At 45.7% G+C, this 22,389-nt stretch overlaps 1 protein-coding gene across 1 annotated transcript; it reads right to left on the reverse strand.

Annotated features, from left to right (window-relative positions):
- Window positions 1-8,426: 8,426 nt before the first annotated feature.
- LOC134201698 (serine/arginine repetitive matrix protein 1-like) lies at window positions 8,427-10,616 on the reverse strand. The gene is made up of 3 exons (XM_062676941.1): window positions 9,864-10,616; window positions 9,448-9,632; window positions 8,427-9,210 (listed from the first exon to the last, which is right to left on the reverse strand). The coding sequence occupies exons 1-3, from the start codon at window positions 10,614-10,616 to the stop codon at window positions 8,427-8,429; spliced, it is 1,722 nt and encodes a 573-aa protein (XP_062532925.1).
- Window positions 10,617-22,389: the final 11,773 nt, after the last annotated feature.

The following is a 22,389-nucleotide window of genomic DNA, read 5'->3' on the forward strand; positions in this document are numbered from 1 at the left end:
AGCTCAGCCTCGACTCACCGCAAGCTTCGAGCAGCACTGGCCCTTGCAAGCTAATCTCAGCACGGAGAACGCTAACTAAAAATGACACGACCTCCAGTCTCGGAGGGGAGTGATGTGGCGGGTAGCCATCATACAACGCAAGATAATTGACAGATGCCTGAATCTCGCTTACGACATTTTCAAGATAAAGCGCATATATACGAGTTCCAAACAACAACATTCGGACCGTCGCCGCGTCGGTCTACCGAGCAATATCACCCGCTCGGTGCATAGATTATACAATTAATATATTCGAGATAGATGCGCAACTCTCATTTTTATTTTTGCTTTAGTTAAAGCCCGGTCCAGCAGGCGTCGCTACGGTCGATTATTAGTCTCCCTACCCCCCACCAGGTGGCTTTTTTAGTAATTTTAATATTTTTAATAACTCTCTTTATGAAAAAATCTTATCGTTTAGAATCGCTGAAATTCCCGGTAGTACTTATGAGATATTAAGGAATGTTTGATTGTGTTCAGCATTCTAATCGATAAGATCTTTTCATACAGAGAGAAAACAGTTTTTTAAAATAAAAAGCTGTAATTCTCTGTAAGCTATTTAATTTCCCTATATTACAAACAATTTTCTGTTAAAAGATTGTATGAACGTACAATTTTATAAAATTTCGAATAACAATAACTCCTCTAGATTAATCCTACTAGCGTACTTATTAACATTAAATCGAAAGTTATCTAAAAGTTAATTATTTCTTTATTCTTTATTTGTACACACTGTTAATAAAATACAGTAATTGGGATAAGATATAAAAAATGGCGAGCTTAACTCAACAATTGAGTTATCTACCAGCTAACCGTTCTCAAAGAAGGAAAGCTTTACATTAGTGGGTAGATGAGTACAATCTAATTAGCAATAAAAATAACAAAAATAAACACTAATACATAATATCAAACTATATACATGTAAGGTTGAGGGTAGACATTATTTTGTTAAACACCAAGTAAAAGGAGGTCACTTTTTGATTCCTGATTTAATCAACAATATGATAACTTAATTCACTTTCACTTATCCAATCTTTAACCAGTACGTACAACAGTCACTGAATCACACAACGTAACAACGTAGTAAGTGCACCGGGCAAACGCAGTCGAACGAATGTTCATTTCAAGGCACGTTCCGCCTTTTTATACTAGCCGGCGCAGCTGGCTTATGAGTCACTTCTGTTGCAGCTGTTGTTTACGAGTGGAACGACACGGCCGGCGCACCTTGCTTGTGTGAGTCACTCCTATTGCACGTGCTATATAACATAAATATCGTTAACGCCGTCACGGCCATACTGACGTGCGCTCGTCCTCGTGCGCGCATTCTTATGGTATGTCTGTGAACAACAAACGTGTTCGTTCATCCTGACATTAACGGATGCTACTTAAAACGTGGTCTATGGTATTAACAATCTAGTAGGGTTCGGTTCGCATAATTCTTCAGAAAATCCTATACTGGCTATAAATAACCTTCAGACTGCTTACATACCTGGGCCAGTTCATTTAAAACTCTTCAGGTATGTAAGTATGCCCCTTTTAACTTAGACCGGAATTGTTATCCCTTCAGTTTTTCGAACTAGACCGGATAATGCTAGACCGAATCGCAATCCCTGTAGCTAATTGTTGTGGCTAATCTGGATGAAAATCCCTATAGCCAAGCCATTGGACCGGACAGACCATTCAATGACTTCAAACTTTTTTTTTTTTTTTTTTTTTTTTTTTTCTCTTTTTTTTTGCTAGTCCGGATTAACATCTCTCTAGCCACATACAATTCTCTTTTTTTTTTCTTCTTTTTTTTTTAATCTGCATGTACGGTAGCTTTTGTTAAAACATTTCTTAAACCAGAACATTTATACGGAATTTCTTCAGAAATAGTGCGAGACCGACCATCGTTTTCTACATTTCCAACACCTGCACCTGAGGTGCCTGAGCTTACAGACATTGTATCACTACCCACAGACTATGTTTGCTGTATCGCTATTTGCGGACAAAAATGTCGCTTCTATTGTCAGTGATAGAGTCGTCATCATTAAGATCAGTTTCATGAACAAGATTAATTAACCCATCTGTGTACGCCGTCACGTCATCGTCACTATAATTTTCAGAAATTTCTAGTAGGCCTGACGGGCCTCGAGGTATTTCACGTAAGTTTTCATGGGGAAATTTGTACACTCTATTAGAACTATTTACATGTCTCAATTTATACCTATCGTTTTCCATAACTGCAGTAATGTTGAAGGGACCTTTACATTTTCGGTCAACTTACGAAAACAAAATCCCCAGCGGAAAAAAGTTTGACTTTAGCTTTGCCTCGACTAAACCAAGGGATTATCACTCTGTTGAAACTTTAGATATTTCAAGTGAACTACCCTGAACGGTAAACATCTATTCTATTGGAGTAAACCCTGTTACTTGACAACGTGTACTATTAAGGGCGAGTTGAATATCCCCTAACTGCTCTTGCCATGATTGGTCCGAGTTACTTTCAGATCAAAGAGTGACTTGTTCATGAAACCTCTTACCATTGAATAAATTACTATGGCTTTGTTTTATAAGACTACATTCGGACCCTCAATGGAACATAAAGGGGAAGCCAAAACCACTTATCTGTAACACACTGAAGCTCTGGAACACACGTTGACGTCTCTGGTTGCACCTGCCACAGCACCTGGAGCAGTGTCGTTTTTCTTCTTGTAGCGCATGGAACACCCAGAAGCTACATGACTCGCATCACCGCACACGTAACAGCTGACTTGCAGGCGAGAGCCGGGCGCCCACGGATGAGGAGGTTGTTCAGGTTTTGCTGGAATATCGAAAAAAGTTTGAGAGCAGTATCTGTCGCAACACCCTTCGGCACGATGCCCAGGTTTTCCGCAGAAATGGCAGCTTCCACGGAAAAAAACTTCGAGAGCGTTTTGGTTCTTTATCAGGATCTTCGTTTTTTCTTTTGAGGGTAAAGCCACGTAATGTGTGAAATAGACGATTTTTTGTGGTAATAACGACAGAGTTCAATTCCCGACGGATTCTTTCATCACACTGCGACAGTATTGATATAACAAATCCGGTGGCTATTTGTTCTGGCACATTAGCGTCGGGAATCTTCTTTATAAGTTGCCATAGCCGGATACCGGCTTCAGCTGGTCCCTTTTTGCTTTCCATTTCAAATTTAATAACCAGGTCGAAGTGGTCTTGCATCATTAGATAATTTTGTCAGCATCTCTTTAATAGTAGACCAGGATATCTTACCAGGCTGTATTTTTGTGAGGCAAGTAGCAGCTCGAGCCTTAAGCGAATGTGTGAGAGTCAAAATTAAATCGACACCATCCAATACTTCAACTACTTTAAACGGCCCTTTAAACTTCGTATCTAATTTCGTTTGATTATGCTCTTCGTATTAATGTGTGGACGAGCTCACAGCCCACCTTGTGTTAAGTGGTTACTGGAACCCATAGACATCCACAGCGTAAACGCACCACACACCTTGAGATAGAAGTTCTAAGGTCTCAGTATAGTTACAATCGCTGCCCCACCCTTCAAACCGAAATACACCACTGCTTCACGGTAGAAATAGGCAGGGTGATGGTACCCGTGTGGTCGATGGCACTATACGGAGCACCCGTCTGGTGCCACGTCCTTACCCACGAGAACGTCGCCGCGCTGCGACGCCGGCAGCGCGCGATCGCAGTCAGAGTTATTCAATGATACCTCACAGTCTCCTACGAGGCGGCGCGCCCTAGCGCAAGTGCAGCCGGAGCACGGGGGCTCCAATATCGGCAGTCCGTGCTGGAGGCGTGGTCTCGTCGTTTGGCAGACCCGTCGGCCGGCCTCCGTACCGTCGAGGCGATCTGCCCGGTTCTCGCGGACTGGGTGGGCCGCGACCGCGGAAGTCTCACCTCCGGCTACCTGTGCAGACTCACAAGACATTTTACCACCATGCAAACTTCTTACCGCAACAAATCTTACCAGCCACCACGCAAACTACAATTTTACGGGTTCCACCTCTCTTACACGATGTTACTCCCACACTGAGGAAGCCAACCGCGAACACTTGTCAAGCACGCACAAGCACGCACTTCACCGGAAAAACCTGCATACGCCAGCGGAACCCGAACACCGCCGCATCGCCAGACACGAACGCACCGGACGTCTTATCTTACAGGTCACGACGACTTCAGATGTGTCAATTTTTCTTCCCCACGGAAACTTGCTTGCTTTCTTGTTTGCTTGCTTGCTTGTATCGTATGTATGTATCGAACGTGTAGTGTTATTGGTATTGAATCGAGTAGATTCTAAAATTTCAGCGACAATTCACAGTCTCATGTCCTGGTTTACTGTACTAGTGCCATGTAACTCTAGCAGTAGTCATTGGCTTAAAAACGATTCGTGTCGGAACTACCCACTCGTCATGACAGATCCATTATTGCGATCGAAGTTTCACTTGAGATTTGCACTTGCCTTAATTTCTTGCAATAGCTTGTTACGTGTTGTATTTCCGTTAGTAAATGCCATGTGATGAAGTCGACAGTCAAACTGGGCAACATGAGCCAGAACGTAAGATGTGACGATTTCTTCGTGGCTCAGATCTTCCATCGAGGTAACAGAGACGTTATTACACGACTTACGTATGCTGCATTCACGCTCTTGTGGCGTACCACTACTAGTATTCTGATCTGCATCATGTTTTTTTTTGCTGTACTTCGAACATGTTCAAACACGTCACGCCAGTGAGAGTAGAGTCCTGATCTCACTTCTGATGTAAGGTTGAGGGTAGACATTATTTTGTTAAACACCAAGTAAAAGGAGGTCACTTTTTGATTCCTGATTTAATCAACAATATGATAACTTAATTCACTTTCACTTATCCAATCTTTAACCAGTACGTACAACAGTCACTGAATCACACAACGTAACAACGTAGTAAGTGCACCGGGCAAACGCAGTCGAACGAATGTTCATTTCAAGAAGAAGAAGGGGTCGTCGTACCCCCTTTCGGGGGCACGGAACGGGCCTCGGGGCAAACCCCACTGCCCGGGACGAGCTCCCTGCCACATAGGGCAGGGGTGGTATGGATGCAGGAAGAACTAGGGTGAGGTACGCTGTTCGCAGCGCGCACGGCTGCACTACATCGACAAAACATATATACTTATACATAATACGATGGGCTGGTCTGCTGACGGCTCGATGCCCGTGGCGAAGTCACCCCGGCTCCGGCCGCTGTCCTCTGCTTCCTAATTGTAATTTTTTTTTTTTTTTTTTTTTTTTTTTTTTTTTTTTTTTTTTTTTTTTTTTCCTTACGACTAACTACTAACTAAACTAACTAAACTAACTAAAAACTAACTACTCTACTATATACATAAGCCAGGACAACAGTCAGCAGCCGTGGGGCCCGCCACCGGCCCCATGCCGCGGCCCCGCCTCTACAAATCAGAGGGGGAGCCGCGGCACTAGTAAAGCGCTCACCCGCTCCGGGCTCCCCAAAAGGGGAAGACCATCGCGGGGAGGGACCGATTTAAACACTCCCCAGACGGGGGAGTGGTCCACCCAACGGGGGTGGGAAATGGGTCCCCATAAGGGGGCACCCCGACGATGTGGGGGAAATGACGAGTGTGGACAGCTCAGTCCCATGGGGGCACTCATTATGAGCACTCCCATATCACTCCGATTAAGCCGACTATCTTACCATAGCCGGGGGTTCCAGTAGCTCCCTTGGTAGCGCCAGACCATCAGGTGGTCTAGCGTGCAAGGGAGCTAAGTTGTGGAGATGCTCGTGGGGTCCACCGTCAGCCCGCTCGTAAAGATTACGAGCTAGCCTCCGGATGAACTCCTCGAGCGACTCCACATCCAGATCCCGGGCGATTACGGCATTACTGACGTAACGCCCTGCTCCGACTATCGTGCGAAGAGCCAGATTCTGCTGGGCCTGTAACTTCACCCGCGTGACCTGCGGGATGAGGTGATACCAGGCCGCAGCTGCGTACGTGATACGGGAACGGACATACGTCTTATAAATGCCGAGCTTAGTCCTGACCGGCAACCTGGAGGCCAACACCGGCCGGAGGAGGAATCTCGCGTAGCGAGCGGCCGCCAACGCCTTATTGGCGTGGGCGGTCATCCTCAAACTCCGGTCGATATCGACCCCCAAGTACCGGACGCTGGATCTAAACTCGACATTAGCGCCACGGAGACTGAGCTGTCCCGGGACGACTCTTGTGCGGACTGGACCGAAGAGAATAGCCGCGGTCTTCCCCACGTTGACCGCGACCCTCCATCGGTCCAGCCACTGGGGCAGTAAGTCCAATAACCTCTGCATCCTCGAAATGGCCGCAGAGGGGAAGTTGGATGACGCGAAGTAGGCGCTGTCGTCGGCAAACAGCGCCAACTTCACGTCGGCTTCCCACGCTTCGAGGTTGCCCTCGAGCGTGGGAATGTCGTTGGTGTAGAGAGCGTAGAGGAATGGTGCCAGGACGCTCCCCTGCGGAACTCCGGCCGTGACTGGGCGCACCGACGACTTGGCGCCCTCGACCGCGACAAGGAAGGATCTTCCCTCCAGGTACGACCCCAGCAGTCGCACGTAGGCGTGCTGGAGGTCCGTGTTCTGCAACAGCTTGTGGATCAGTCCCGCATGCCAGACACGGTCGAAGGCCTTCTCGATGTCGAGAAAGACTGCGGCCGTGTACTGGCGCGCGTTGGTCCGATCCGCCAAGTGATGCATGACGCGGACCAATTGCAGCGTTGTCGAGTGACCGCTACGAAACCCGAATTGCTCGGGTCTGAGAAGGATGTGCGGCGACACCCTTCTCAGCAGCAGCCGCTCGAACAACTTGCCCACGTGCGACAGCAGCCTGATCGGACGGTAACTGGAGGGATTTCTCCTGTCCTTGCCGGGTTTGGGCAAGGCGATAACCTTGCCCAATTTCCAAATTCCCGGGAAGTGGCCTGTGGACAGAATGGAGTTGAACAGCCGTGTCATATATGACACGACCGTTTCAGGGAAGTGGAAAAAAGCGAGGGAGGGAATACCGTCCTCGCCCGGCGCCTTGCGCCTCTTCATCCGCTTGATGATGAGGCGCAATTCGCTGGGAGTGATGAGATCACCATCTCCCAACGGCGGCATCGGGGAGGAGAGTAGGCTTGCTACGCTCTCTTCCACCGATTGGTGGAATGCGGCCTCTGAGGGTGCAGAGTCATTAGGAGCGAACTGCCGCTCCAGCATTTCGGCCAGGATATCGGCGCGGGCCTGAGCCGAGAAGCATCGGTTGCCCCTCTCGTCCACGAGTGGACAAGTCGGGGCAGGCCGATTTGAGAGCTGGCGACAAAGCCGGTGGAGGGATACTGAGGAGGGGTCCTCGCGGGCCTCCTCGATCCTCTCCTGCCAGGCATAGCCCCTAAAGGTGCTAATCTTTGTCGCCAGCTCCGCTTCCAGCTCATTAAGCTCGCGCTTTATCCTGGGACAACGAGTTGTCGCCCAGAGTCTCCTCAGGCCCCTCTTCCGGCGAATAATCGCCTTCAGATGGGCCGGGAGTATACCTCTGGGCCCGCCGCTGGGCACAAGAGTCGTCGCCTGGTCGATCGCTCCCCTGATGGAGTCAACAAGGCGGGTTGCCGCATCGTCGACCCCATCAGGGGTGTTGGGGTTCTGAATCACGGGAAGGTCGACTAGTCCTCTCTTGAAGAGCTCCCAGTCGACCTTCGGTCGTAGGGGCGAGGTCGCAACCCGGGTGAGCCCCATTCCCAGTGTCACCAGGACAGGGAGATGTGGGGTACCCAGGTCGTACAGTGCCTCGATCGTTACGGGGCACCGTAGCCCCTTGTACACACACACATCCAGCACATCGGGCTGATAGCGCGCGGCGGTCGGGATGTGTGTGGGTTCGTCGGGGCCGACCACAGAGTAGTCGCCCCTATCGGCATCTTCTAACAGCCGCCTGCCCACTGCTGAGTTAAGTCGGGAGCCCCACGCGACGTGCTTCGCGTTGAGGTCCCCGACCAGCAGAGCTGGGCGGCCGTCGTGATTCAGGGCCCGTCTTATGTCCTCAGGGTGAAATTCAGGCCCCGGGGGTCTATACGCGGCATAAATCCGCATATCTCCCCCCGAGGTGTGTACCCTCACACCGACTGACCTTGTCGATGTGAAGGACAGCAAATCCAACTGATCATGCACCACGTCCCGCCTGACGAGGGCCGCAGTGCCCCTGAACGGCCGCCCGGCAGGGGTAAGCTCGTCACGTCGGTACATGAAATAGTCAGGAATCCTGAACGCATCCTGAGGACGAAGCTTGGTCTCGCCCAGGAGAACAACCTCTGGGTTGTACTCCCGGGCGAGAACAAGCAGGTCGTTTTTTCGGGATCTTATCCCATCGGGGTTCCAGTAGATGATGCAAAGCTCCTGGCTAGCCATTGAGCCTCGCTATCAACTGGTAGAACCCCGACAGGATAGCCCCGATAGGGCTAGCGCCGGAGGCGATCTCGCGGATGACTCCGGAGATCACCTCGGCCAAGTTCTCCCAGAGTGCCAGCAGCCATGCAGCAAAACCGGCAGGCTGAGAGGCCTGTCGACCGCTGCGGCGCTCGCGCTGAGGGCGGGGGGGGAGGGGGGGCTGACTATTTAAGTTATCTAAATTACCTTCGGCCGGATGGGCCGAAGGCAATTGCGGGCTTGTTGTCGATAATTGGGTTGGTGGGGAGGCCTCAGAGACCTCCATGGTTTCAACATGGGCTCTCGATGGGGGATCCGGCACTATAGGCTCTGGTATGCCCCTTCTTGCTTTTTCTTCCTTTTTCCTTGCCTTTTTTTTCAATTTTTTGCGTCTATTCTTTTCCCTGTTTTTTGTTGTCGTAAGACCGCTAGTCGGGCAAGGTGTTTGTTGTGGCAATGGAGCAGCAGTAGTTCGACCACGGGGAGCAGGAGTAGGCTTGGATTTGGTTGTCTGCCGTGGTGGGTTGGCCTGTGCCATCAGTGTAGACGCCGATGGCGACGCCTCCACCACCACAGCAGACGGAGCGGAGTGGGAAGGGGGAGGGGGCTGGGAAGATTTCCCTTTCCCCTTCCCCTTCCATTTTGCTACTGGTTCGGATGCCGGAAGAGCTGCACTCCCGGCTCGAGGCGCCTGAGGTGCAGGAGGAGGGACGGTTACTCCCATCATCCTGGCCCGTTTGCGGTAGACCGCACACCGTCTGTCGACGGCGGAATGGTCCTTCCCGCAATTGGCACAGGAGAATGGGCCGTCTCTCGGCCTCGGGCAGTCCGCTACGATGTGCTCCCCGGCACACCTTACGCAACGGACCGCGCGATGACAGTTGTAGGAGGCGTGTCCGAAGGCCTGGCAGCGATGACACTGCGCAGGTCCTCGGGTTGGACGCCATCCTTCAACCGTCACCCCCGGCAGGTACAGCAGTTCGTTGACTGCGTACAAGCGGGCGAGACCGTCCTTCGAGAGGTGATCCAGGGCTACGTGAAACACGCAGCCCGGACGCCCTCTCTGGGACCTAATGCACCTGGCATATCGAGCCGGGAATCCCAGCTCCTTCAGGGCATTGACGATTTCTGCCTCGTCGGTGTCGGCAGGGAGGCCCCGGACCGCCACCTTCGAAGGCATCTCCTCCGCCAGGGCGTAACAGTACCATTTAATGGCACCGTCCCTGGCAGAGGCCTCCGACAGGTAGGCCTGGACCGCCCTATACTCCTCCACCGACGTCGGCAGGAATCTAAAGCCGGCGCCGAAGGGTCGCACCGAGGGGGCGCGGCCTAGGCGCTCCCTTATGGCCGCCATGTGGCGGGACCAATTTGGAAGGGCCTCCACCATAATTGGCGGGTGTCGGCGCAGTACCTCCTGGGCACGACCCTTCGGCCTCGGGGGAGGGACTTGTGAGGATTGGGAAGTCCTCTGGGTGGTGGGAGCACCTGGCCTAGCTGCCATGGCAGCATAGGAGGTAGAAGGGATGGGATTGGGCTTTGGGACGTGTGGTCTGGTAGACTCGAGGTCCATATACCTGGTCGAATCCAGGTTACCCGCCGTGCCGCTTAGGGCGGGGGCACCTCGGGTTGAGTCTACCGGGATAGGGGAAAGCGTTGGGGAGGGAGAACGAGGAGGGGATCGTTGTTGCCTTAGGGCTATCCCTGTCCTGGCGGGAGCCCTAGGTTTCGGAATGGGTTTAGCTGGGATTGGACTCCCAGAGGGGGACGAAGATCTGGACGAAGAGGGAGTGACTGATTCTGTCGAGGAATGAGCTGAGGACGTGGTCGAACCATCCTCCCCCTCCGATCTGGAGGAAGGGCCTAGTCTGGGACGCTTGTCCTTATCGCTCGATGAACCTCGGTCAGACTCGGACCTGGCCTTCTTCCGCGGCCGAGAGGGCCCAGAGGGATCGGTCAACGAGGGAAGATTACCTTCCTCCGGTTCGATCCTCAGAGTCCTCTGGGCCGCGACCGAAGGCCCGGGCAGACTGTCCGTCCCGAGTCCCATCGAGCCTATACGAGCTGCTGGCGTTGGTTGGTATCTGCTTGATTGAGGCATCACCTGTCGTCCCTTGTGAGACGGGCCGGGAGTGCTGATGAGCGGGGGTGAATTTCCCCCAGACATGATATTAAGGTCTAGCAGGCTTAATTGGTCATTGGATCCCCAGGGAAATCAATTCGGTCAAACTGAATGTTTTTGTTAGTTACCGACCGACCATAAAGTTGTCGGTATTCAAAATAAATTGGTAACAATAAACAAAACTTGAATTTTTATATTATTGGAATAACTAAATTTTAATATTAAATAATAAGATAAAAGACTGTAATTTAAATGGATTAATAACTATTTATGGGTAATGATAATCAAATGTACATTAAAAGATATGGAGCAATAGTGGGGTCAGTGAGTATCCACCGCTATATACAATAATAATAAATGAATTCAAAAACTAAATATAATACTACTAATAATACTAATAATACCAATTCTATAAAACAACATTTAATTAAGTTACTATCAATCAATAAATGAATGAGAAGTATAATGTGTGTAAATATATATGTAATTATATCTATTCCTCTTTCCGGCCAACACGGACTACCCCAGCGTATGTCGACAGACCGGTGGCCCCAGATTTGACGGTTCCGAAAAAAATATTCGGGACCGTGAAATCCCCACCTTCCGGTCAGCCAAACCACACCCCGCAGCAACCCAGTCAACCAAGTAATTAAAATAGAATATAATTAAAATAAACTATAACCTAAACAAAATTTCATGAAACTTGAAGAACCTGTAAACAAAAGGATGGCGGGAACACCCTACCAGAACCCTACTAAAACTACAAAAATAACAAAAGGAAAACTAAATAATTAACTGTATCTAATAAGAGACCACTTAAGAAGGTCGGCCGGTATACCAGAATTTACTATCTACGTAAAATTAAATGCTAAAAAAAAATATTATGCTAAAAGTGGGTAGATATGAAAAAATTTTTATAAAGCTACAGCAGCGCCAATTATTTACACAGTACTATATTACAAAAATCTAAATTAATTTAATTTAATTTAATCTAAATTGTAAAAAAATAATGAATGAAACTAATCTAAACTATTCTAAATTTTAACTGAGCTAAACTGGTATTATAGGGGTTCCAGCGCCATCAAACCTTAATAACTAGACCAATTTACCGGGTTTAGCGACCGCCCCGCCTAACCCCGAGGGGTAGGAGAGGACTGGGAGTGACACAGGGAGGCCAGACTCGATGGCGCTAACGTTCGCCGGTTTTATATCCAAATAAAACGGCGACGCAGCTTTCACAGGCTGGTCGACACCTACCCGTATTAAACTGGTGTTTAAAGAAAGAAGTGTCGATCCACTTACCTGGTCCCGGGTCCCGCGTTTCACTGCTCGGAATGTCTCCACCCCGAAACAGCACCGCTAGATTCAACACACGCACTTTGGGCACACACTGACCGCACAGCACAACACAGCAAGGGGCCACTTAGCCTGGTATCCCGGGGTGTTCATTTCAAGGCACGTTCCGCCTTTTTATACTAGCCGGCGCAGCTGGCTTATGAGTCACTTCTGTTGCAGCTGTTGTTTACGAGTGGAACGACACGGCCGGCGCACCTTGCTTGTGTGAGTCACTCCTATTGCACGTGCTATATAACATAAATATCGTTAACGCCGTCATACATACACAATTACACACATAAATAACATAAACATATACATACACGTACATATATAATGAAATACATAAAATAAATACATATAAGTAATACTAAATTGATAGATAGTGCTCCTTTAATGCCTTCCTGAATACTTCAAGTGAGGAACTTGCACGGATTGAGTGTGGAACTGAGTTCCACAGACGCACAGAGTGCACAGTGAACGAACCACCGTAGCGGCTGGAAGAGTGAGGGGGAAAATTAAGGAGAAGGGATCTACTTGTACGACAGGGTACACCACGGGGCATCTGGTACCCGAAGCGCTCACGGAGGTACTGGGGAACAGCTGGGTTATTGAGGATGTTGAACAGCATACATAAAACATGTACATCACGGCGAAGTCGGATAGGCAACCAATTAAGTTGTGATCTGTACTGCGAGACATGATCATATTTGCGTAAACCAAAAATAAAGCGTATGCATAAATTTTGTAACCTTTCCAGTTTGTTCCATAGCCCCTCCGCGGCGTCGAGGAAGCAGACATCCGCATAGTCAAGGAGAGGAAGCATAAGGGATTGGGCCAGGGTGACTTTAGCTTCAAAGGGCAAGAAACGCTGAAGACGCTTGAGACTGAAACGTGCAATGCACTTTCCTGCTAACTAAATTTATCTGACTGGACCAAGAGAGATGACAATCAAGAACGATACCTAGGTTTTTTGCTGTTTTAGAATAAGCGATTGGAATTCCATCTAGCGTCACAGGGGGCAAATTAATGTGGTCAATCGTGTTGTACCTATAGGAACTACCAATTACTATGACCTGTGATTTTGATGGATTCACAAGAAGTCCAAAAGATTTAGCCCAAGCACTAATTCTACCAAGATCTCCATTGATTTCAGCAATAGCTAGAGCAACATCATCAGATATAAAATGTCTATAAATCTGCAAATCGTCAGCGTAGAGGTGGTAGTGAGAAGTCAGTACCTGAGTGATTTCATTAATGAAAATAGAGAAAAGGAGAGGATATAGTACGCCACCTTGAGGTACACCCACAGTTAAATCACACCATTTCGATGTAGCATCATCAGAGCGGACACATTGCGAGCGTCCCCGAAGATAAGAGTCAAACCAGGTTAGAGCAAGTGGAGATACATTAAGAGATCCAAGGATACTTAGAAGGATGTCAAAGTCTACTGAGTTAAAAGCACTGCTGAAGTCCAATAAGGTCAACACGGTTAACTGCCCTACATCAAACGCGTGGCGAATGTCGTCGGTGACCTTGAGCAATGCAGTGACCGTGCTGTGGCCTTGGCGGAAACAAGACTGAAGAGTTGAGGAGATTATTTTTATTAAGATAGACAGTGAGCTGTCTTTGGACTAAACCCACCAAGACTTTAGAGAGAATGGGAAGTATTGAGATTGGACGAAACTGAGAAAAAGAGGAAGGATTAGGGACCTTAGGAAGTGGGAGAACATGAGCCTTTCTCCAGCTACTTGAGAATGAGCCTTTTGAGAGAGAGAAGTTAAGAATATATGTAATGATAGGGACAAGCTCATCCACAAGCAGAAGGATCATCTGAAGGTGAATCCCATCCTCACCCACAGCCCTAGTGGAAATAGAAAGGATGGATCTCTTAACGTCACACTCTGTAACCGGAGTGAAAGTAAAAGGAGTGCACATGGGTAAAGGCCTTTTGGAAAGTTGTAATAGTGTAGATGACTTTGTACTGTCATTAAGAATAATGGGAGCTTGAGAGAAATGCTTATTTAAAGCGTCGAGGTTAATAGTAAAGGAAGTTTCGTTTAACTGTTTGCCAATGCCTAGTGAATTAAGGAATTTCCAGATTTGGCATGTGTTCAGACCCTCTAGGGAGCTATGAATATGGCGTCTTTTGGCATCTCTACACATCCGATTGCAACGATTACGAAGTTTCTTGTAAGTTGTAAGATTGTCTTCCGTTGGGAGCTTTCTGTATCTGCGTTTAGCCTTATCTCTCCTGGCCATCATCTGTCTAATTGAGTCGGATAACCAAGGTGAGGGTAACTGTTTAACTCTGACACGTCTGATGGGAGCATGACTATCATAAAGAAGCGAGATATTTTTATTAAAAGAAAAAACCATGTCATCGATCGTGTCAGAGCCGAAGACAGTCGACCAGTCAGTCCTCGCGTCAGCCCGCAATCGCTTCACGCCTATACCCTTGAAGCTACGAAGGAAAATGTATTTGGGTTTGGGTTTAGGAGGACGAATCTTTTAGGAGAGATAAATTAAATCATGATAGGAAAAAGGAGCCGATAGTCGTCCGTGTGTAGCAACCATGTTGGATTCAGAAACAATAATTAAATCCAGAAGGGAGTGGTCTTGATATTGAGGTGCACAGTGTGTAGCTGCAAGAGGGAGGATATTTAAGTTGAGAGAAGTAACTACCGCACGAAGTTTCTCAGCACGGCTGTCAGATTTCAGAAGGCAGGTGTTAAAATCACCAAGAATTATTGTATGATCATAAAGGGGGGGAAAGAGATTCAAGTTTAGATTCGAAAGAGGGTGTATATAAGAGGAATAGTCAACATGAGAAGAGGGGCTATAAAGAACGCCTAGAAGAAGCTTAGTATGGTGAAAGGAGATTTCAATAAATAGGTTTTCTGCGGACTGCGTATATTCACCTGGGGACGCATCAATAACTTTAGAAGGAATATCAGAACGAAGATAAATCGCTACGCCACTTCCTCCTTTCGCTGTTCTGTCGTTGCGTAATAAGCGATACCCAGGTAGAGAGTACTGAGTAGAGGGAAGAGCAGGTTTAAGAAAGGATTCAGAGATGAGTACTGCATGGACGACACTGGAATCGAAAGAGGATAAGAGATCGGGATAGTGGGCTGGGACACTCTGTGCGTTTATGTGAACGATGTTGAGGAACTTAGGAAACGGCGAAAATTTTGCTTGAATCAAGTCTCGCAAATGAGTTGAGTCATCATCCTCACTAAATGCACTACCATAGCTTATGTCAGACGAGCTTGAGGAAGTGCATGAGAAGAAGGCATCATTAATATCTAAATTTGACATACTAAGATAATATAATATAAATATATACTAAACAAAAATACAGTAAAATAGTAAAAAACACTAAAAAAATAAATAAAGCTAACGTAAAACTAAAATCTAAAGATTTACAACTGTAACTTACTTCACAAACGCTCCTTTCGAGATTGGCAAAGCACTTTAATCTAAGTCAGAAAATGTACATATTAAAAACAAAACGCAAATCCTATTGTCGTTGTCACAAAATAATAAGTAAATGTATAATCTATATTGACAATATAAAACTTAAGAGTTGGCTGTATGGCATAGTTCCTTTGCCTTTCTCTTCGAGAAAAACCCTACTGCTGCTTCTACTAAGAGCATAATCTATGATTATCACTTATCTATCTGTCAGTTCTATTACAATCAAAATTTTTATAGGTTGGTAATTTTGAAAGTTGATCGAAATAATGTTCAAAAACGCATTACAACTACCTCGAATAGATAACTAAGTTTTTAGTGTATCATCTATGAATAAGTTCAAGATACAGCCATACTACTTTCGACGAGTCGTCCTCTTGCCGATTTCTCGCTCTGCCGCTGATTTTGGTGCCGTCTTGGGTTCGTCATGAGATTTCCCAGATGACTGAGAAGCTCCTTGCGCCGAGGGAAACTTGGTTTTCAGACGCTGAAGTTCAAACATCTGTTCAATCTTACTGCGTTTATTATCCGGGAGAAGAACGACTATTTTCCCATTTGTTGTCCAGCAGCGCTTAACGCCGAAATGAGAGCGGGCCTCCAAAAAGACATCATGACGTGATTTGGTCAGAAATTCTGAAATGATGACCCTAGACCCCTTCAGGAGTGTCTTGTTCTTCCACACTTCATTGCATCGCCTCAAACTCTGGAACCTGACTAATATAGGCCTAGGCTTATTGGTGTTGGAGCCTAATCGATAGCAAGCAGTTAAATCCTCTTCTGTGCAATCAGCCACCTTCATTTGGTTGGTTAATATACCCACAATTGCTGTTGCTGGGTCTGTGGCATCTGACTCCGGGATTCCATGAAACAAAAGGACCTTACGACGCGACGCCATCTCATGCCTGTCCAACCCCAAGAGAACAAGCTCCATCTGTGACCTCAGCATGTTGAGTGTTTGTAGTGTGAGATTCCGGAATGCGATGAAATCTTGTGACAACTTGTCTAGGTCCGTGTGTGGTGACTGGTGACTGCTCAGCATTGTTTCAAACTCGGTCATCCTCTGCACAATGCTTGATTCCACCTCTTGTAACTTAGTGTACAGATCCATGATGCGGCGCTATTGATGATGTGGCAGTAGTGATGATGTGAAGTGATATTAATAGAGAGAACTTCTTCTTCTTCTTTTAGGTAATTTGGCTCCAACGCCTTTGGCATTGATTTTGCCAATGTCAAAGTATTTACAAAAATGACAGGTGCTTAGAGAGGGAAAAAATTACTAAATCTAAATACAAATAAATTTGGTCGGTTTTTCCATACGCGAATCTGTGGTTTTAAGAACAGCACAAACAAATATATGTTAGACTAACTACTTTAGAGATAAATATTATTAGCAGATAAAAATTTACACAGAATATTTACATGTTTAGAATAGACTAAAGTTAATAAACAATTAATATTAATAGGCCGGGGAATGTCATTGGGAAGGATATCATAAAGAGGGGATACGATATTGGGGCAGTCGAAGAAAATGTGATCCAGGGTACCCTCATCTAATCCACACTCACAAAGAGAATGGTCACGGACTCTAATTTTGGCAAGAAAAACAGGGGAGCAAACATGGCCAAGTCTAAGACGGATTATAGCGGAAACAATTTTTTTAGGAAGATGGCAGTGGGAGGAAAACCAAGGCTTAGAGGGCAGGGTCGGTTGCAAGTTACCATAATGCTTACCTACTGACTGACGAGAAATCTGCCAGCTTTCATTCCAAGATTGAAGCATATCAGATTTTGCCAGAGAATGTAAATCTCGAGGAAAAATTTTGTTATACTTGTTACAGCCCATAACAACAGCCTCCTTGGCACAGGAGTCAGCAAGCTCATTCCCACAAATTCCGCTATGACTTGGGATCCAGACGAGAGTGACATCAAGTCCGGAGCAGTGACATTGAAACAGAGTTTCTTTAATTTTTAATATAATTTCAAAATTGACTTTTGAATGCGATGGAAATTTAGTTATGTCTTGAAGACAGCTTAAGGAGTCCGAAAAAATTACCGATTTACTTAGACCGCGGGTTTTAATAAAAAGAGCTGCTTCTAAAAGAGCAACAGCTTCACCAGAGTACACAGAGGAAGTCTGAGGGAGTTTGTATTTTAAGGAGATTTTAAACTTGGGGATCCATACCGCAGCACCTACAGGACCATTTTGGGATAGTTTAGATGCATCAGTGAATAGGTGATAATGATTAGGCCATTGTAGTTGTACTATGTTCTGAAATTGTAAATTTGCTCCTGGGGAGTCTTTATGGATCCCAATATTCAAGAAGGTAGTGGGACGAAATAAAAGACAGTCAAAAGAGAAAAGAAAGAGGGGGAATTTATCATATTGAGAAATTGGAGAAGCTAAATTTTGCAGTTTCTTATACGAGTTGACAAGAGGAGGTACAGATTTATGACGCCAGTATCTAGAGGTTTCAGTCAGTTGAGCTAGTTGAGAAAGTAGAGCTAAAAGGGGGTGGTTTGAGAGAGAAATTACTTTGTAGAAAAATCTATCAGCTAGAAACTGTCTACGCAAGGCTAAAGGAGGTTCAAAACATTCAACTTGTAGGGCATTTATAGGGGAAGATTTCATGGCGCCAGAGATGATTCTGAGGCATTTTGATTGAATACGATTTAGTTTTGTAAGTGCCATTTTATTACAAGGCTCCAAAACAAAGCAACCATAGTCAAAGTGACTTCTAATTAGAGCATTATAAAGAAGCTTCTGGCTGTAAGGATGTGAACCCCACCTAACACCGGAGAGTGCGCGTAGAACATTGATGCTCTTCTCAACTTTATTGCAGATATAGTTTAAATGGTGAACACCGGAGAGTTTAGAATCCAAGAGAATGCCCAAAAACTTAACTTTACTCAAGACTGGAATAAATTGGTTACAAATTTCAATATTTATTTCAGGGATAACTCTCTTACGGGAGAAAGCGACCGCAGAACATTTAGGGATGGACAGGGATAAGCAGTGATCATTCAACCAAGAATTCAGATTAAACAAAGCAGAATTTAGACAATTACAAGCTTGTGAGAAAGAATTAGATATGGTATAGAGGGCAATATCGTCAGCATATTGAAGGATACGGCAAAAACGGTTCACAGTAGTATCTAAAATAGCAGTGTAAATATTATAAAGCAGAGGACTGAGAACAGAACCCTGAGGCAGACCTTTCCAGGTCCGATGAGAAGAATTTTCACCTAAGATGCGAACTATAATAGATCTGTCATAAAACAAATTGAAGATAAAATTCACAATTCTAGGAGGCATATTCAGGTTAATAAGTTTTTGTCTAAGTAAATGAAGGTCGACATTGTCGTATGCAGAGGAAATATCTAGAAAAACTGCTATAACATGACGATTTTGAGAGAATGCAACACGAATATCTGAAGTGAGGAGGCTCAGGCTGTCCAATGTTCCGTAACCTCGTCTAAAGCCAAACTGACTATTAGGGATAATAGACCTGTTTTCAACAATCCATTCTAGACGATTTTTTATCAAATGTTCCATAATTTTAGCTAGCACACTCGAGAGAGCAATAGGTCTATATGAACAAGATTGAGCTGGATCCTTGCCTGGTTTTAAAATTGGGATTATCAATTGAGTTTTCCATGAGGCTGGAATAGAACTGGAGAGAAATATATGATTTAAAAGATTTAGAAAGATTTTTTTAGAAGAGTCAGATAATTTTTTTATAAAAGAGTACGGGAAGCCATCTATACCTGGGGCTGAATCTCGGAGGTTGTCAAGAACACAGCATAGTTCTGCAAATGAGAAGCTGGAATTCATGGGGTCATTAGAGCCGGAGGAGGGAATTAAGGGACAAGGTTTAAAAGGCACAAAGGGTGGGCAGAGTTTGGAGATAAAATCAGGAAGCCAAGACAAGGAATTAGAATTAATATTATTATCAGATTGGGATTAACGAAATGCTTTTATTTTTTTCCAAATCAAGGAGGCAGGAGTTCTTGGGGAGAGAGACTCGCAAAAATTACGCCAAGCAAGAGATTTCTTTTGTCGCAAAAATCTTTTAGAGATGGCCGAAACTTTCTGAAATTCTAGGAAATTCTCTAAAGAGAGAATTTTAGAAAATTCAGACTCAGCCTCCTTGCGTTTTTGGACTATTTGGGAGCATTCAGCATCCCACCATGCTGGTGAGGGAATTTTATTTGAAGCTGAATTCTTTAAGGGAATGGTTAGTTCGGCAGCGGAGGATAAAATGGAACAAAATTCTAGGTACAAAAATAGAGTATTTTCATCATTTGCATCAGGAAGAGATTCAAGATTATTTTGAACTAAAGATGAATACTTTTGCCAGTCGGCCTTGTTAAGTCCGAATTTCAAAAGGGGTTCATATGGAATTGAAGATGGGATGGAAGAATCGGCTAGAGTTAGTAATATTGGAAGATGATCACTGCCATGGGAGTTAGACAGAACAGACCAAGAAATCGAGTTAACTAAAGAGGGAGAGGACAAGGACAGGTCTGGGGCACTTGGACTTTGGGATGGGGATACTCTACGGGTGGGAGTTCCATCATTAAGTAGACACAAATTTAATTCATCAAGTTTATCAAGAAATAATGAGGAATTTGAGTCACATAACTCAGAACCCCACATTGTATGGCGTATATTAAAATCTCCTAAGACTAAGAGAGGACATGGAAGAGAGGTTAAGAGTGTCGAAAATTCTTGAATAAGGTTACTATTAGGGTGAGGGATGTACACTGAGACCACTGTGATGTTAAAGCAGCGAACTGCCACAATGTTAATTGCTGAGGAATGAGGAGGAAGGGTAATGCGAGAAAAAGATATATTTCTTCTGACCAAGATAGCAGTTCCTGCCCAGCCGTCGTCTCTGTCATCGCGGAGACACGAGAACCCGGGCACCCTAAGCAGAGTATCCGGTCTCAACCATGACTCCGCAACAGCAAAGAGGACAGGGTTATATTGATTAGATAGATAAATTATTTCTTGTTTTTTATTTCTGATACTACGACAGTTCCATTGTAGGACCTTCGTCATTATGCTTTGGTTGAGAGTTAACGAGACTAGAGATTAAAGCGTGAATCTGAATCAAGACGTTGTTCGGTAGTATATCATTGAATTTTGATAAAATATTTAGAAGCAGCATTGACATTAATTCCGCGAGATTATCATTTGTAGCAGGGGCACAGGGGGTGGGAGTGCTAAGAGCACAACCATTGGGTAAACAAGAGTTAGGAGGGCTAATAATATCGTTGTGAGCATGACGATCATAAGACTTGGAAAGTATTGGTTTAGACGATTTTTCAATAAAAACAGTTTTTTTGTATGAAGTTGACGGAGTATGACGAGAAGATGAGGGGGAGGAAGACGGGAGGGTATTCGAAGATGGAGCTGATCGGCTCAGGAAGATAGGTTTTTGGGGAAGAGAAGAATTGGCAATATCGGCATAGGAGGTGCGGACTGAAGGAAATCTGCGAGCTGCCTCAATATAATTAATATTTTCTTCAGACATAACCATCTTAATTGATCTTTGACGGGCATGTTCGGGGCATTTCGGGTCAGAGGCGGGATGACAACCAGAGCAGAACAAGCAGGTTATGTTATTTTCTGGAACACTACAAGAATTACCTTCATGGGGGCCTGCGCATCGAGAGCAGCGGGCTTGCGATCGACATTGATCACGAATGTGCCCAAAACGACAACACTTTAAACACTGAATAGTGGGAAGAGTATATATGTTTACAGGGAGGGAAACGCTGCAACAATATACATGTTTAGGAAGAACTTGCCCAAGAAAAGAGAGGACAACTGTACCCGTCGGTTCCCATACTGTATTTCCATCTATTTTCTTTTTCTTATTCATTCTTCTGGCTTTAATGACGGTGGTTGAAACAGACCGACACTCAATCCATGAGACTAGGTCCTCAAGAGACCACTCTACAGGAATTTGTCTCACGACACCCATCCTGGTAACTTGAAAGCGTGGAATAATTGCTGACAATTTGTTAGATGAAAGTAATGGGTTTGTTAAAAATGAATTCGCTTCGTTATATGTTTTAAAAATAATAGCAGCCCTATTTCTACCCATGTTTTTAATTTCATTGTAGATAATTTGAGCAATTTTAAGGGTACGGGTGTGGTTCGAAACTGGGGCAAAGTCACCATCTGAACGAGATACATGGACAACAAAAGGGCCAGAGTCAGTTTCAGAGTAATTAAGAACTGAATTGTTATCAAAACCTGGCCGGGTGTAGGTATGTTGATTAGAGGCAGCTGCCGGTAAATGTGGAGCTGATCTTTTTTCTGGGACGCTTAATACGTCTTCCGCAGGGCGTTTTTGTGAAGCTTTTACAGGAGAATTAAGCATTAGAGAAAGATCGTCCATCTCTGAATCTAAAGAAGACCTCCCTCTGTCCGGCGGGACGTTTTCGCCCACCGAGGACGACATTGACATAAAAAATACACTTACCAGTTAAATGAAACTTAAACTAATCCACCACCAACAAAAATAGGGCAACACAATTCTTAAAAACACAGAAAAAACGGGAAAAACACTAAAAATAATCGAAACGCGTGTGATCTTTTTTTTTTTTTTTTGCTTGAAGGATTACTGGTGGCCCGGAGGCCTTTCCAGTTTCACCAGGACAGGTGGGCGAGCAAAGGCTCAGCCAGGAGGGGTGGGATTTGCTAACAGCTGCCCGAGCGCCTCCGAAGGAGACCTAACAACTCAAGAGTAGCTGCTTCGCGAATGAATCTACTACCGGATCGGAATCGCGACCCGCTGAGAAGATCCGGCGAGAAACTCAGCGAGCTGATTCATGGGTTAGGTTGCACGGCGAACTCTTTGTCGAGTTCGACGAGTACGGTTACCGAGGTCCCTAAGTCTGCTCCTAGAGCTGAAGGCGTCTAGTGCAAAGGTTATTGGATCTGATGGATCCGTAAGGACGTGTCTAGGGCGTCGACGGTGACTGGCTCCTGCATG

The sequence above is a fragment of the Bombyx mori genome, chromosome W, assembly GCF_030269925.1.
Source record: "Bombyx mori chromosome W, ASM3026992v2".
In the NCBI taxonomy this organism is placed as follows: domain Eukaryota; kingdom Metazoa; phylum Arthropoda; class Insecta; order Lepidoptera; family Bombycidae; genus Bombyx; species Bombyx mori.